The sequence below is a fragment of the Atta colombica genome, unplaced genomic scaffold (genome assembly GCF_001594045.1).
Source record: "Atta colombica isolate Treedump-2 unplaced genomic scaffold, Acol1.0 scaffold160, whole genome shotgun sequence".
Taxonomy (NCBI): Eukaryota; Metazoa; Arthropoda; class Insecta; order Hymenoptera; family Formicidae; genus Atta; species Atta colombica.
This window is the reverse complement of record NW_017259251.1, coordinates 316,894-318,184: the sequence shown is the minus strand read 5'-3', so window position 1 is coordinate 318,184 and position 1,291 is coordinate 316,894. Positions and strand designations below refer to the sequence as shown.

The 1,291-nt window shown below is 27.9% G+C and overlaps 1 protein-coding gene across 1 annotated transcript in view; it reads left to right on the top strand.

Annotated features, from left to right (window-relative positions):
* Positions 1-1,291, top strand: part of LOC108685837 (elongation factor-like GTPase 1) — a 42,587-nt gene that overhangs the window by 3,276 nt on the left and 38,020 nt on the right. Inside the window, exon 3 of the mRNA XM_018190820.1 lies at positions 666-814. Within this exon, the coding sequence (XP_018046309.1) occupies positions 666-814 (149 nt within the window). The remainder of the gene's footprint in view (positions 1-665; positions 815-1,291) is intronic.

Below are 1,291 nucleotides of genomic sequence, written 5' to 3'. Positions count from 1 at the left end.
ATATATATTTATAGAATATATATTTTGTCCCAAAATTTTTTACTAAGCGCTCTTGTGCAGACAGAGGATTAAATTGAGTCGAAAAGTTCTCTACCATTTTGTAATTTTTTTTCATAGTTAACAAGATATTAATTATTAAAAATCGCTGAATATTGATTTTCAATAATTTTTTACTTAAATATTATCAACTTTATAGAAAAACAGCGAGAGAAAAAAATTATTTATTTTCTTTTCATAGAACGGTTTATGATGAATTTTTGAAAAAATACTTAAATTTTTCAAAATTTTTTATAAACCTTTTAGTACAATTTTTTTATTTTTATCAACATGAGAAAATACGATATTAAAAAATTCTGAGAAAATTTTGAAAAAATTCTTATGAAAAAAAAAATTGAAGACCAATATTCGGCAAATTTTAATAATTAATATCTTGTATTGCGAAAATTGCAAAATGGTAAAGGACTTTTCGACTTACAGTTTAATCCCCTATCTACACAAGAACGTTCGGTAAAACATTTCGGGACACCCTGTATATAAATATATATAAATATATAATATATATAAATATATAGAAGTCGTATTTAGCCGTGTTATTGAAGAATTTAGTAAACACTAAATACACGAGTATAAAAAAAGAATGATATAAGATGTATGAAACATTGCAGCGATTCCGGTGGCCAGAGCCAGGGACATTTGGGCGGTCAATTAATGTCGGCGTGTAAAGAGGCTTGTCGACGAATTTTCAGCCTGCGACACCCCCGACTGATGACGGCGATGTATAGCTGTAGCGTTTTAGTCAACTCCGACGTTCTTGGTAAGTAATTGTTAATGTATAATGATACTGATTAGTTGCTCTCACGTATTCATATAATCTAAAGTATCATTAAATACGATCGAGCACGTACTACATTTCCGAGTTTTTGTTTAGTCACGTAGTTGCAAATACGTGACTTAAAATATCTACATCTCATATATTTATATTTCTCATTTTTTAATCGCGTCAAATTAATATTGTGAAAAAATGAACAAGTATCTTTGGAATATATAGTAATTAACATATTTTGATACTTCATATTTTGATAATGAGGAAAAAATGTGTTTTTTTTTTTTTTTTTAAGATCTTGTCGAAAATTTAGGTACCAAATATATTCTTATTCGTTTATCTTTTTTAATATTATGCGCAATCAGACAGCTCTTTACATTTGAGTAGGCGGCGAAGCCGTTCTTCTTCACTGCAATTTGTATATGTCATGTGTAATTAATCGATCGGCTAAAATTATAAATAATATAG